The 14,311-nt window shown below is 42.8% G+C and overlaps 1 protein-coding gene across 6 annotated transcripts in view; it reads left to right on the forward strand.

The window, feature by feature from the left end:
• Positions 1-14,311, forward strand: part of PDE4B (phosphodiesterase 4B) — a 566,020-nt gene that overhangs the window by 519,112 nt on the left and 32,597 nt on the right. For 5 of the 6 annotated variants that reach the window (XM_059135175.1, XM_059135176.1, XM_059135173.1 and 2 more), the window contains one exon: positions 5,391-5,503. In XM_059135175.1, the coding sequence (XP_058991158.1) occupies positions 5,391-5,503 (113 nt within the window). Of the gene's footprint in view, positions 1-4,674; positions 5,104-5,390; positions 5,504-14,311 lie in introns of those variants that run through there. The other variant, XM_059135179.1, reaches the window with a different exon arrangement.

Raw genomic sequence — 14,311 nt, forward strand, 5'->3', positions numbered from 1 at the left:
CTCTCTAATTCTCTCTAAGGTACCTATATCCCATCTGTAATAATAACTGTGCTATTGACATAACATGCACAATACTTAAATGTCAACAGTTTTGTGTGCATTCTCCTATTGTACCTTCCGTGTGATAATAAGGTAAGTCTTCTTCTTAACCCTCATTTTCAAGATAACGAAATTTAGTCCTAGCACACTTAGGTAACTTGCCTTAGGTCAGCCACTGAAGCAAGATGAAGGACCAGAACCACACCAGGTCTTCAGAGTAAATACTGCACAGCCTTCCTGTGCTACTGACTGCGTTAGATACAGCAGAAAACGGAAGAGGAGACTCAAGAAGGTGACAACATTTAAGAAAGCAGTTACACAGTTTTAAATAGAAAATACCCAAGGGTAAGACACCACTTTAAATCAGCATTTTCAGAGATTTGTGCATTTTTAGTGCAGAGCTGAATCCTTTAGTTCATAGACCAAGATACGGTCTTGCCAGGAATCTTGCTCTAAATAATTCAACCTCTGACTTCTTGGCTTGTGCCTTAAGGTAAATTCGAGATAATCATACCTCTTTGGTGGCTATCACAGAGATGTTGCAAGGATAAATGAGTAGTGTGCTTGGCGCTCCTTTGGGAAGAGGGCTTTATGAATGCCACATATTATTACCAGATTAATATTAACTATAATTATTTACCCATCTTCTCTTCCTGTTTCTCAGGGTCAAATGCAATACCTACCAGACTTACAAGAGGAAGTAAATGTTCCTTTTCCACTTTCTTAGAGGGAAGGACACATAGGAGGTTGGTTCTCCTTGTGCCTTTGGAAATTTGTGACAAATAGGGCCACAAGCTCTGCATTGAGAGCAGGTGATAGGACCATGTAGAGTCAACCCCATGACTCTACGTGGTCCCATCACCTGCTCTTAGCCCCTTGAGACTTGCTTCTGTGGCATTAAGCATTGTTCCTTCTCAGAGCCATCTTTGCAAGACAGGAAATGACCAGTTTCACGGGCAGGCAGTCTGTGCAAGGTGCAGAGAGCCCCACATCCAGCCGGGCCATTCGCTGCTGTCTTGAATTTTATAATAATTTGGTCTTTAATCTTGGGTTTGGAAGTGAAGTCTGAGGGGAAAATAGAGTATACCCAGTGGCTTGGAGCCTTGGCTCATATGCTCTCGTACCCTTTTTCAGCCACTTGCCTGCCTCCCCTGGACATGTTCTCAGCTACCTGTTTCCCGGATTCCCTGGCACCCCTAAATTCATCCAGCGTCCCTTATCCTTGCCATCCGCTCACAGAGGGGCCCTGGGTGCAGGTGCAGAGAGGGTCTGAGTTGGGCATGTGTGACTTGCCAAGTCTCAGATGGGGCATGGTAGCAGCCATCCTGGACTGGGCTGGCATCTGTACCAGAGGAGATGGGCTATGTCTTGGTGGGAGGGAGCCTCTTGTCCTACCCTGACCTAGGTATCTAGTATGCCTCAATGCAGAGCTTGTAGCATCCTTAGGAACTGACTAGCTGCTGTGGAGTGAGGCGTCAGTACTGTGGGCAAGAGAAATGTCCGACTTCCCCAGAGCATCAGTCTGGCAGCTGGTGGTTAGGGGTACCTCCATAACTTGTGAACTGTCTGTTGCCCTAGTCACCAGATACAGGGCCCGGGGTCCTGTGAAGTTCTGCACTCTTCTCATGGTATCCTTATGCCCGAGGGAACACAGTATCAGAGAGAAAATAAAAGACAGCAGACCACGCATTAATTGTGCTGAATGTGCCATAATAATGTAAGATGTCAACAATAGGGAAACCTCAGGGTGGGTTATCTGTGAACTCTCTGTATTTGCTTTGCAACTTTTCTGCAAATCTAGAGTTATTCTAAAATAAAAAGTTTATTTAAACAAAAACACACAAACAAAAGACCACCATGACAAGGTGAGAGAGAGACTCCAGAAGAAAGAAAAAGAGCTTCATACTTTCCGACATTCAGCAGCACTTTTCTTGCTGTTTGAACAAGGAGCTCTCCCCATTTTCATTGTGCACTGGACCCTGCAAATTACATAGCTGATTGGGCCTGTAAACCCCTTCTTGGGGTGCACAAGTCCTCTCTCTCCCTTCCTGTTCCTCCCCACTCCCAAATGCCAGGCCTCTGGGTTACTGGATTAGCACTAATAGTTACACTCCTATGTATTGCTCATCTACTGAGAGCTGGCTACCGTTACCAGAAGCTTTATATACTCTGTCTCTAATCCCTTTATAACTTCATGAAATAAGTATTCTTATCTTTATTTTAAGATGTAGGAAACTGAGCTCCAGGATCGCACTGTCAACGGTAGAAGAGAAACTCAAAATACATGAGTCTCACTCCAAAGCTGGTGCTCTCTCCACAGTCTACAGATTCCCCATTCAGTCTCTGGGTAGCCAAGTATTTGCAGGCTGCTCAGGCAGGCACTTTGGTCTCTGTTCCTCTGAATATTTACCGAGTATCTGGTAGGCGGTAGGGTCTAAAATGGGACACAGAGTCTTGACTATATATTAAGAATCTAAAAAGGAGGGGCATCTGGGGGGCTCAGTCACTAAATATCTGCCTTCAGCTCAGGTCATGATCCCAGGGTCCTAGGATCGACCCCCATTTTGGGCTCCCTGCTTGGGGGTGGGGGTGGGGGTGGGGGTGGGGTAGTCTGCTTCTCCCTCTCCTCCCCCTGCTTGTGTTCCCTCTCTTGTGGTCTCTCTCTGTCATTCATAAATAAAATCTTTAAGAAAAAAATAAAAGAATCTAAAAAGGAGCAAATCCTCAATAACTTCCACACTAACTTCAAAAAACTTTCCCTTAAAAAATACTGTAGCTACAAAACGAACTGAGGGTTGCTGGGGGCCAGGGGATCAGGAGGTGGGGGTTATAGATATTGGGGTGGGTATGTGCTATGGGGAGTGCTGTGAAGTATGTAAACCTGACGATTCAGAGACCTGTACCCCGGGGATAAAAATACATTATATGTTCATAAAAAAATAAAAAATAAAAAAATAAAGATTAAAAAAAATCAAAGGTTAAAAAAAAATGTAAAAAAAAAAATACTGTAGCTGACCACAATAAGAAAGGGCAGTAGGGTAAGGGCCTGTCACATGCATTGGCTGGTCACGGGCATGTCACTACTGTACCAGTTCTGGGAGCTCACCTGTGCTTGTGCTGGGTCACAGACAGTGGGTGAGCTGTGCATTGGTGGATCTTTGAAATGTCCTCCTCCTTCCTAGTGCTTCTGCTGCTATAATTATTATAATTCCATTGTCAACCCTGAGTGGAAATTGGATCCCTTTTTTCCTTCTCCATGAAGGGAAATGGGGTAGATCATCTTACAGTCCTTTTGCGTTCAAAAGGTCATTGTCCATTCAAAAGTCCATTCAAAAGTCTCAGAGCATCTTAGGTACTAAAAATCGGGGATTGTGATGCAGAAGACACCAAGGTAGTAAAGCCCAAGTAATTGAGAAGTACTTGGACTTTTCCTTTGATGAGAGGCTGGGGATGGGATGAGAGAGTTCTGGTAGTTGAGGAAAAGCTTCCTGGGAAGAAGTGCTCTCTGGAAGGAACTGGGGGCGGGGCAGTTGGAACGCACTACAGAGTAAGCCATGAGATTCTGCACGTTGAAGCAGCCCAGCAAGACTGAGGAGGGAAGGAGAAGAAGGTTATGTGTAAGTCTGGCTTCAGATGAGTTTTACTGAAAACACTTCAATTCTCGTCTGCACATTTTTGAGGAGTGTGAAAAAAAATGGAGGAAGTCACCTCCAGTGGTTTTGTGGCTTTTTAAGTATGACATACAGGATATTGAATATTAACCCCACATTATCCTGAGGTGTATGCATATTTGAGGGATAAATAAAACATCTGTTCTCAGAAGTGTGCATCTGTGGACAAGCAATCCCAGTCCCCTGGGGTCTCTCTTGTGCTAATTCTCTGTTCTGCTTGAAATGTGAGCGTCACACACAGAAAATGTCAAATAATAATAAAAGGGTATGTGGTCTCCCTTAGATTTCTGTGTGAACATAGGAAATATGTATTCTAAATTTGACAGGAATGTATGCCATCATCTCTGTAATAGAATGCCATACAAGATTTTTAATTTTATTAGTGCCTACTGTGTGTTTGCATGGCAGAAAGCTTGATGGAATGAGTAACTGTTGTTCCCCTCAAAATCAGGCACGGATGCAGGAGAGTCTGACTGACTTTTATCACTGTCTGTAGCCTCCTCGTTCATTCATCCAGCATTCATAAAGTTAATTCAGTGTTTATTAACATAGAGTTCTTAAGTCAATAGTCTTTTGAGTATTTAGTTTAGACTCACAAACGTTTGGGTATGGAGTGACATGTTGTGACCATTCAGAAAGAGCTTTATTATCCAGTAACACATTTGATCTTAAAAATAATATTCTTTGAATGGACCACCAAGAAGTATTTCCAGAAAGTCCTGAGTCCCACAACCACAAATCAGAGCACCCCCCCCCCCCCCCCGCCCCGGGGACTTTGATCCAAGTGAAAATCTGCAGTGTTCACATCAGGCTCCACCTGAAAGTCCGGTTCAGAATTTCCCTGTGACCCTGGCAGTTGCAGAAGAGAAGTTTTAAGCTTTGTTTAGTATAACAAGAGCTGCCTACTGGGGCCAGTAAACTCCAGTAAATTCCTGTAAAACTCCAGTTTCTCTCAGACCCTCTCCTATCAGGGAAACCTCATCTTGCCTTTCCTTAAAGGAGGGATTCAGAATTGGGGAGGAAGAGCCTACACCTCTCGCTTGCGTGGGTCAGTGCTTGCCGAGTTAAAAGTTCCTCCAACATGTACACATGCCCGGGAATGAATGACTCTGTAGCCTTCCAACGCAACTCTGGGTCCCCCCGCCTCTCCCATGTGGTCGACGGTGTGTGTTTCGTTTAGAAGAAAAGCAGAATGAGAAAAGGCTTTCCTCATTTCTCCTCCAGACTGCAAACACTCAGAAATGACATCACGCACCCTAAAGAGCCCCAGGATGACTAAGGCAGCGAGAGCCTGAGAAAACTCACTGCTTCTGCCTTTAGTTTTAGGACGCATGTATGCAGATGAGCAGCTAAGAGATGGTTCCCCGCCTCCTGCCTCAGAGGAAGTTTCTTGGTAGATCGCGGACACCTCATCCCCGCGGGGGGGCGGGGGGGGGAGGCGCGGGGCGGGGGGCGGCGGGGGGCGGTGGTGAAAACTTGGCACCAGCCGTCCCGGGCAGAGCACCGCGGTGATTTGTTCTCCCGGTGGAGAGAGCTGGAAGGAAGGAGTCGGCGCGCAAATAATGAAGGAGCACGGGGCCACCTTCAGTAGCTCCGGGATCGGCGGCGGCGGCGGGGACTCGGCTATGGACAGCCTGCAGCCGCTGCAGCCTGACTACATGCCTGTGTGTTTGTTTGCAGAAGAATCTTATCAAAAACTAGCGATGGAGACGCTGGAGGAATTGGACTGGTGCTTAGACCAGCTGGAGACCATCCAGACCTACCGCTCTGTCAGTGAGATGGCTTCGAACAAGGTAAGAGATGACAGCGTGTTCCTGAAAGCTCCCCCACTCGCTCCCCTGGGCTCCCCTGGCCTCTGCCTGCGGCCGCGGTGCATCCGAGGACACCGGCGGTCAGAATGAGTTTGCTGAGCTGCCTCGGAAGATTCTGTCCCCAAGTGCCACCCTTGGCGAGTGTCTGCATGCTACGGCAAAAGTTAAAAAGTCCTCCGTGTGCTTGAATTCCCAGAAACCATACTTCTTTGTTATTGATGTAGTTGGGTGTATGTTTAAGGGGAGAGGGTGCTTATAAAGCTTACTCGTGAACAAATGAAACCCCCCTTTTTTAAAAAAACAATGGTCAGGAATGTAACATCGGAGTGAATTTGTATGGTAAACTGGATAACACTTGACATTGCAATCAGGTGTTAGACATGTTTTTTGGACAAGAAAATAATGTGACCTCCGTATATCAGTGGAGAAATGGTTCGCCCTGAAGTTTTATAAATTCCAAAATTATTCTCAGAAGGACATTCTGGGATTTTCTGACATTTCTTTTGTGATGCTGGCATAACCTAAGATAAAAAAAAAAAAAAAAGAAGAAGAAGAAGAAGAAGAAAGGAAACAATATACTTTATCTCCAAAAAAGAAAGTTATTTCCTAAAAGTTTGCTGCTTTTCAAAGTAGAATTATTTGAAATTAAGTTCCACCCGTACTGCAAAGAAATAGTTTTGTTTACAATCCCCAGACAAAACTTAGTGTAGAAGAGTTCTAATTATCTATCATTATATCATTTGTTTAATTAACGCCTGGGTTTAGAGTGCTAATTTATGCAGTTAGAGTTGCTACTTTTGTTTGTGCCCCCCCCACCGAGAATGTTAATTTTATAAATATATATGATGTGTGTGCATTTATGTATATACTGACTGCTTTGTTTTTAATGGAAAACCTTAACTCTCTACCCTTATAAGTACACATTTTAAGAATCCCCAATCATCATAGCCTGAGGTATTGTCTTACTGTCCTATGGTTCTGGGGCCGGGAAGAGCTTTTGCTCCACACCTGCCAACATGCCCTTTCCAGCCCCGAGGTTTACTAGGGAATGTGTGTCCCTCTTCTCTTTTTCCTGGGATTAAAAGTATCACCTTCCTGGGGCGCCTGGGTGGCTCAGTGGGTTAAGCCGCTGCCTTCGGCTCAGGTCATGATCTCAGGGTCCTGGGATCGAGTCCCGCATCGGGCTCTCTGCTCAGCAGGGAGCCTGCTTCCTCCTCTCTCTCTCTCTGCCTGTGTCTCTGCCTACTTGTGATCTCTCTCTGTCAAATAAATAAATAAAATCTTTAAAAAAAAAAAAAAAGTATCACCTTCCTATCAAGGCTTATTGGTTCTTGCTCACAGGATCTGAGCAGAGGGAGCTTTGCGTCCTTAGGAGATCTTGAAGGGGGCTATGGGTGGAGGAACGGACTCCTTTTACTCTTGTTTCTTCGTTAACAAAAGGACAGAAAATGAAATAAGTCTCTCAAATTTTAGTTTAGGTTCAAGTTGGAAAAAATAAGAAAAGTTTTGAAATTTAACTATTTGCTGACTTTTTTCTGAAGCTCTCAAGTGGAAAACAAAATTCTGGGATTTTCCAGACTGTTGTAAATCTCAACCAACTGCTTCCCCATGAGGAGGGCTTAACTGCGTAACTTCTCCAAACCACGCTAGATTCCAAGTGAAAAGATTTTTACACATGCTTTAGCCTACTTTGGAACATGAACAGATTCTCTACTGCATGTTGTGAGCATTGATACACATTTGAGATGTAGATTCAATATTTAAGGGTAGTTTTTCAGCAGGTTTTGCTATAAAAGACATGCTGAACTTTCTTCTTGAGTTGCTAAGATAAAGTAGCCAACTAACTCCAGGAGAGAAAAAGAATTCTCATTGAGAAGCTGCAGATTGTCATTATTTTTCATTTTGAGTGTTAATGCCTTGTAGATTCTGATCCGGTTTCTGTCTGGAGTGCTGAAATTAAACATCATCTGTTTTGCAAATTTGTTTTAAAAACTTCCCATATTCAGTGTAGTGGTCAATAAGGCTCCGAGACCAAGGACTGTGTAAGTCCTGGTGAGAATTCCAATCACTCAAGGCTTCCGCTCCTCCTTTATGGTGTCCTATGCAGGAAGCAATGAAAGTTGAATAGAGCTAACCCTAAAGAGAGAGCTAACCCTTCATGCAGACACAGTTAGCTTAAGGAGAAGGCGTGCACACCTACTTTCTGCAGCTACAGTGGAAAGGTTGCAGGGCAAAGCAATTATACAGAGGAGGAATAGGTTCAACTGACAGCTGTCATTTTTATTTGAAAAAGATCTCTTTCTCTTGTTACTTAGCAACCATCTCCCCCCCACCCCAACAAATCCTGATTATCCATATAATTGTTTCAGGTAAAGTTTAATCTATGGCACGTATAACATAATATAATAAGAATATTTTTGTGGCCACCAAAAAGAAATTGATCTATATCAGTTTTGGGCAAGGTGGGGGGGACTTAATTACTTGTGGTAAAAATAAAGTCCCACATTTAATTTTGAATGTGGTTGAAATTATTTGAACATTCCATCCAAGTCACTGTTTAAAAATATCATCATCATCATCATCATCACTATGTAATTGTATCTGATCATCTTTTGCTTCCCCTCACTGAACGAAGGAGCCATGGCAAATCTCTGAGTTATAGATGTGGAAGGGAGTGTGAAGATATTCTGTACAGGAAGTATGTGAGAAGCATGGCCTTTGGAGTCAAAAGATCATGGTTCAAATCCTATGTCTATTATTTATTAGCTACTTGACCTTGGCTAACTTACCTAACTGTTCTGAGTCTTAATTTTTTTCATCTGTAAGACAGGGATAAAAGTGGTACCTACCTTACTGAGTCACCGTGAAGATTATATGAGATAATGCATCTGAAACACTCGCAAGGCACCTGCTGGGTAGTAAAAATTCAATAAATGAAGACTTCTTAATAGCAGCCACTACATCTTTGCAAAAATTATATGCCCTTAGTTTTGATCAGCTAAGTGAGTTACTGAGTTTTTACCTACTCAGCAGAGGTGATGGGAAAGCCAGTTCTTTGCATGGGGGATGTTTGGGAATGTGCAAATGGTAGAGAGTTGACCATGCCCAGTGCAGGAAAAACAAGCAGTCTTTCATATTTACCCCGTCTGGGTAGGGTTGTGTGTTTATTGTTTTTCTCAGCCCTTTTATATTTTGAAGAAAATTGTGACTCAAAGTTGATAACTGGTTTTCCCAAGTGCATTTCAGAGTCTGAGAGGTAAGGAACTGTTTCTGTGACCTCTAGAAACATAGTCTCCCTCTAGACCCCAATTTCCTTCATTTCTCCTAATGCTGGCCACAGGCCAGATGGAATTACAGGATTATAGAGAAAGATGCAGCCAGCCGGGTTAATATTATAGGTTGTTTTTCCCCAAAGATGAAATAAATTCAGCAGTTTTATGAGGCAATGACATTGTTTTGCAAGATGAAAAGGATGTCAAGTGAACCTTCTGCCAGCAGCCCAAGTTCAGTTAGACGTGTTAGAACTGTTTTAACTGTTTTCTGTAACGACAATTTGGCTTCTTAGACTTGTTCATTAATTTTTGTTTCAACTTTTATCGCCTCCTGAATTAGAAGAATTGTCTTACACTTCAGCCTAAGCGCATCAGAGCATGAGTTCCTCGGTGACAAAACAGTCAGATGTTTTCAAAACAGGATGCTTTGGCTCTGCATTATAAAAAGAGGAACGGAAAGAGAAACAGTATAGCAAGGAAGAAAGCAAATAGCCCCAGCAGGATCCCCAGCCCAACAACGGCATAAACACTGACCTATCTTCCTGACCTTCGCTGTGGCTCAGTTCCTGACCTCGTGTCACCAAAGCCAACCGACGTCATTGGAGGAGGATAGGAGGAATGGCGCAGCTGCTGTGCGGGTGACTAGAATTTCCTGTCTCCTTCCTGACAGACTCCGTCAGAAAAGTACAGAGTTGCAACAACAGTGGCTGAGGAAGGCCCAGCACAAAACAATCCCAGTGAGGCGTAGTTGGGACTGGCAAGGACAGGGAGTTTTACTCAGGAGCAGAGTCTGTCGCCTCAACTTTTCAGGGGAAAGTATCAAAGGGGTCATTTATACCCAGCATGTTGAAGGTTTTTCAAAAGATGAACATGCTGTGGTATTCAGCGAGGAGCTCTGTTCAAGCAGCTTGTCACTAGCCTGACTTCCCCAAAAACACTCTCCGGTTCTCCTGTTCTTTCTTGACCAGCTTTGTCCTGGGGCTGTTTTTATGTGTAGGACAAAGGTTTTGGTCCCTCTCTCGGTGAAAATGCAAGTTTCATTGTTGAGAAGAGCAGTCCTGCATATTATCAGTAGAGTCTTCAGAATGAAGCCTCAGGACCTAGCCCTTCAGTCCAGGTTTGCTAAGGAAATCTGTAAGATAAGACAGGGAGATAGAAGGTCCTTTTCCTTTGAAGGTATCCTGAAGTCAGCGGCAGATACCATCAAAGGGGAAGTGAGTCCTTCTGGCCACGCAGGTTTATTTTTCCGGTTCTTCAGGTGTGTCTGCACGAGAGAGTATTGAAAGTAAAGACAGATAATTGCCTGTGCTCTTGGGTGGAAAGGAATAAACTCATATAGTTCTATCAGCCTAGAGCCCCTCGGGACTCAAGCCACAGGATACTGGAATGTGACTCTGATAGTCTGTTTGCCCCACACTTGGGCGAGTCATTTTCTTTCTAACTGAATAATCAATAAGTATGGGAAATGTCAGATCCAGCAGAACCAAGAAGGGAATAGATCTTCTTGGTCAACAGGTTCCTCTCAGAGCTATGTCAGGAAGATAATAGGCAGGTGACCAATCACTGGAGGGGATTACTTCTACTTTTGCCCAAAGTTAAAAGATACAAACAGAGCATTCCCACCCTTAGGGCACGAGGGGTCCTTTTCCTGGATCCTTTGCTCTAGGAGAGCCTGGGCTTGTCCACTGGCTGCGCTTTGCTGCAGGAGGTGAGAAGCCGGCAGGGCCCAGGGGCAGCTGTGGTGTCTGCCCAGGACCACGTTGCATCCACTGGGCCCCTGCATTCTCTGCCCAATGGTTCTGAAACCTGTTCCAGGGCCTGTGCAGGTCTCTTTCCTAGAGATGCTGCAGGAACTCACTTGGGCCCAAAGAGTAGCCAAGAAGCAGCAGTTGAGCTTGAAAGAAGTGTGTGGGAGGAGCTTGTACGGGCAGGTGGTGCCAGAAGGGTGTGGGAAGGTGTGTTCTTTGGGGGAAGAAATGGGACAGGGCACGGTCCTGGAGCTAGGTCCCCCTGCACGGCCATAACCAGGAAATTCAAGAATGTGTACTTCAAGTTGACCTTCCCAGCTGCTAGGAAGGGATGTCTGTTGAGGTAGGAAGAGCATTGGAGGTAGCTTGATTTCTGTCTTTATTCAGACCTATTTATGTGGCCCTGCACATGTTAGAAATGACCTCGATTCGAGGGAAGAATAGAAGGAAAATCAGTTCTGACAGCCAGCTGGGACACTTGAACATTTTCGATCCAAGTTTTCTCTCTTTTCTCTCAGACTTCTATAGAACTGGAGGCATCAAAGGGAAAGGAACCTAGGTTGAAGCCATGAGTTTGAAGTCTAGCTTTGCCTCCATTTAGGAATATTCCCGTAAACAGTTAATTCATTAGGAATCTTTGCTTTTCTTTATCTACAAAACGAAATAGTTGGAGAAGACTGTTTCCATGGAGTCTTGCAGCTCTTGCATTTATGGTTGGGACAGTCAGTGTCGACAGCCAAACTAATTTTACAGCTTTCTGTTATCTGTGCAGACGTGGTGCTGAGTCCCTTTACCTACATTGTCAGTAATACTCTCAGCAACCCTCGGAAATATATACTATTTATTCTTGTCTCCATTTTATAGTAAAGTGAGGTTTAAAGAGTTGAATTACATTGCCTAAGGTGAAGAAGAGAGCGGGATTCACACCCAGGGCCACCTGACTCACCGTCACTGATCCCGGTGGGACAGATAAATATCGAAACAGAAAGGTATTTAGTAACGCTTACAAGGAAATTTTGTCATTTCTGGGAGGTCTTATTCTTGGAACTCTGGCCATCATTGCTTGTTTAGGTCTGGTTCAGAATCCTGGTCTGCAATGACCATATTCTGGGCCTCCACACCAGCCATTAATAACCTTAAATTCAGTCTCCCTGGCTGGGAAGCAGTGTCTGTTAACAGATAATAAGGAGGAGAATAACCATAGTTACAGAAGATGGCTGTAAAGCACTCATCAAAAAGGTAAATAACAGTGTTAAACGAATCTGCTGCCGCTTGTGGACAGGTTTGCTCAATTCAGTATCTATTTGTTCTCCCCATTTCTCTAACATGGTCTAAGAGAAAACAATGAAGTTTTGTTTAAAAGACAACCAACCCCCAAATCCCCTTTTTATACCCCTTCCCCAACATTTAAAAAAAATGGGGAGAGGCTATTCTTTTTTTTGAAAATTATCATCCAAAAAGTTGGGGCAATTTCATCATATATTACATCCTTTCTAACACATGTCCCAAGACCATGAAACAGAGGAGCAGTGCTTCAGTAGCAATAATTAATACAGGGAGGTTTCCTAGAGGTAAGATATAGACTGTCTGCATTACATTTTGTCTTCCAACAAAGAAGAAAGAGAAGAGTAAGCTGTTTTTTTATCTGGCATTATCTCAGTTACTTTCTATGACAAAATAAGTTGTATTATTGCGAGTGTAAAGATTTTATTTATTTATTTGACAGAGAGAGACACAGAAAGAGAGAGGGAACACAAGCAGGGGGAGCAGGAGAGGGAGAAGCAGGCTTCCAGCCAAGCACGGAGCCCAGTACAGGGCTCTTGTGTAATCCAGTGTTCTAAGTTCTGCTCTTTGAAAATTTAACAAATCAAAGATTTTGAAAGTTTAGTGCTTTTTAGTAACTTTGATTTTCAATCTCCTTTGGTTAATTTAAATACTTCTTCATTGATATTTACAGAACTGTTTCCTTCATTGAGGTCTAATCCATTTACCAGCCACCCCCCACACACATCTTTTTGCTAGTTTCACTTGAAAACTAGCAAAAAAACTGATTAAATCTCTACAAATGAAATAGAAGTGAAGTCAGGCCACTTTACCTTTGATTGCTGCACCCCTGGTTAGCTGGTAAGACAAGATTACATTATCAAAATCTGATAAATAAGTCATTTTAAGGGGAGCCTTTCTGTCCCTATGGGGGGGAAAATCAGACAACTATGTTTGGAGTATCAAATATAAATCCAGAATGCTAGTTGTAAAAAATGGAATTACAGTGATTTAATGGAATAAACGTCTGTTTCACATTTTTTTCCTACTTCTTTCTTGTCTTTAATTTTTTTTTTCGAATGCGTCCTCATCTAAAAGTCTTCCCAAATTGGTACCATTGTTCTCTATGAAAGAAGAGCCAAGGATGAACCCTAGTCTTGGGCTGATCTTCCCACAGTTTGCCTTCTGCGTAAAAGTATGCTCAGCAAGTGGAGAGACATCAGCTTTCTGGAAGCCAGGACTCACCAAACCGAAGCTGCGAGGGCAGACTTGTGCCACAGTCAATAGATTTCACACTCTGGAAGGCTCTGTGCCAACAGTGGATGTGCGTCCCAGCACATCCTCCACTTTAGCATTTTTCAGGGACCTGCCAGCCCTCTCTGTCTTGCCCAATTGTACGTGATGTTTCCCTCCACTGGTGCCAAACTGTTTAGTCTCCTGGATATTTTACTGTAACTTCCTTTGTTTGATTTACTTTAAAGTAGCCAAGTGTTTCCACAAAGAAAGGGCTGTTAAGTTATTTAGAAATGAAGAAGACAGTAAACTTCTGTTTCTTTTGTTTCTGTTTTGGGAAGTGCCTGATAATCTTCTTCTCTTTAAGAAGTTCCTGATGGTCTTTTTCTTTTTATGGAGCTGCGTTTTAAAGGCTATAAATCATGGATTTCTGCTCATCAGTCCCGTGTTTCTTTCTGATAATTAGTTGCAGTTTAGAAATGTACCACCTTTGAAACCTAAAGCCTTCAGAAATTGAAGTTCAGCGAATTTATTGAAAATAAGTTTCATCTTCGCAGCTCAGTTTCACTTATATTTTTTAGCTGTTCAAAGTATGGCAGTCTTAAAATTGTTCTTAAAAACTTTAAATGGCCAAGTTCCTTTTACTGTTAGCAGCATAGTGTACGAGGTTATAACCTTCAGCAATTGTGCAACTGAAATTTGAGTACAGATATCGGTCATAAAAATGATTAAACCAATTTTAGAAGGTGTAGATATATGACAAGAGTTTTTGTCATTTGCTATCTGAAAAGGTAAATTTTAGTTACGCACTTTGGAAAAGAAAACAGTAAAAAGAGAAGTTGTTATTAAATAAAAATACCTTTCCAACTCAACCATATAGGCTATGAGCTAAAGCTAATCAGACAGGGCAAAGTGAAATGGTCATTTGGCGACTATGTAATGTCTTTGGTCAGTACGGATGGTGAAAGGTGATAAACCAAGCCAGAAAAAGATCAAAATATATTTTTTCCAGTTATAGTCTCCCATGGCTGCCTTAAACAAAATCCTAGAACTTCAAACCCAATAGGGAACCTTAGATATCATTGATTTGAAGTCCTTGTATTTTATAGATGAGGATGATAGAAACTGAGGATTAAATATCTAATGTACTCTGAAGATCATTGTAAAATATAAAACACAATCTAAATAAAATATAATTTCATTATGATATGACTTCTGCAGAGTCACAAGGTTAATTAGCAGAAGATTAAGGTAGTGAAATACTGGTCCGATTA

The sequence above is a fragment of the Mustela lutreola genome, chromosome 10 (genome assembly GCF_030435805.1).
Source record: "Mustela lutreola isolate mMusLut2 chromosome 10, mMusLut2.pri, whole genome shotgun sequence".
NCBI classification, from domain to species: Eukaryota; Metazoa; Chordata; class Mammalia; order Carnivora; family Mustelidae; genus Mustela; species Mustela lutreola.